We start from the raw sequence: 574 nt of genomic DNA, 5'->3' as shown, positions 1-574 counted from the left end.
CACACACACACACACACACACACACACACACACACACACACACACACACACACACACACACACACGCGCACACACACACACACACACACACGATGACTTTCCAAAACCACTGTACGCTAAACCCAAACTCCTCGAGGAGAGTCGCAGGCGACAGACTGACCTTGTGGTTGCGTCCGTGTTTGTAGAGCAGAGAGATGATGGTCTTGATGTGTCCCCTCTGGATGATGTTCAGAGCTTCTGGACTTTCAATCAGAATACAGTGAAGAACCTCCAAGATCCCTGAGACGGCAAGAGACGATCCGGGCGGAAGATTTACTTCCATTCAGATCAACACACTCTCATAATAGTCTAAACAGCGGTATTACCACAGAAATATACCATGGAAATCATAGAAATACCATGTTTTTCCTGACGCTACCATCATAAAACCACGTTATACCATTGTGTTTTTAAAAGTCATTTACACTAGAGTAGGGATGAAACGATTACCGGTTTAACCATAAACCATGATAAAAAGTCCCGACGGTTAGCATTACTATTTCAAATTTTAATTATAATGTATTTGATTTTGAAG

At 42.7% G+C, this 574-nt stretch overlaps 1 protein-coding gene across 1 annotated transcript in view; it reads right to left on the bottom strand.

The window, feature by feature from the left end:
• LOC107743908 (ryanodine receptor 3) overlaps nt 1-574 on the bottom strand; it is a 178,775-nt gene that overhangs the window by 140,933 nt on the left and 37,268 nt on the right. The window contains exons 18-19 of the mRNA XM_016557358.1: nt 399-414; nt 123-315 (exon numbers count right to left, since the gene is read on the bottom strand). Coding sequence (XP_016412844.1) covers nt 123-315; nt 399-414 — 209 coding nt within the window. The remainder of the gene's footprint in view (nt 1-122; nt 316-398; nt 415-574) is intronic.

This window comes from Sinocyclocheilus rhinocerous, unplaced genomic scaffold, assembly GCF_001515625.1.
Source record: "Sinocyclocheilus rhinocerous isolate Xijiao unplaced genomic scaffold, SAMN03320098_v1.1 scaffold1068, whole genome shotgun sequence".
NCBI classification, from domain to species: Eukaryota; Metazoa; Chordata; class Actinopteri; order Cypriniformes; family Cyprinidae; genus Sinocyclocheilus; species Sinocyclocheilus rhinocerous.
Note: the sequence above shows the minus strand (reverse complement) of the source record. Positions and strands in the feature narration are given on the sequence as shown.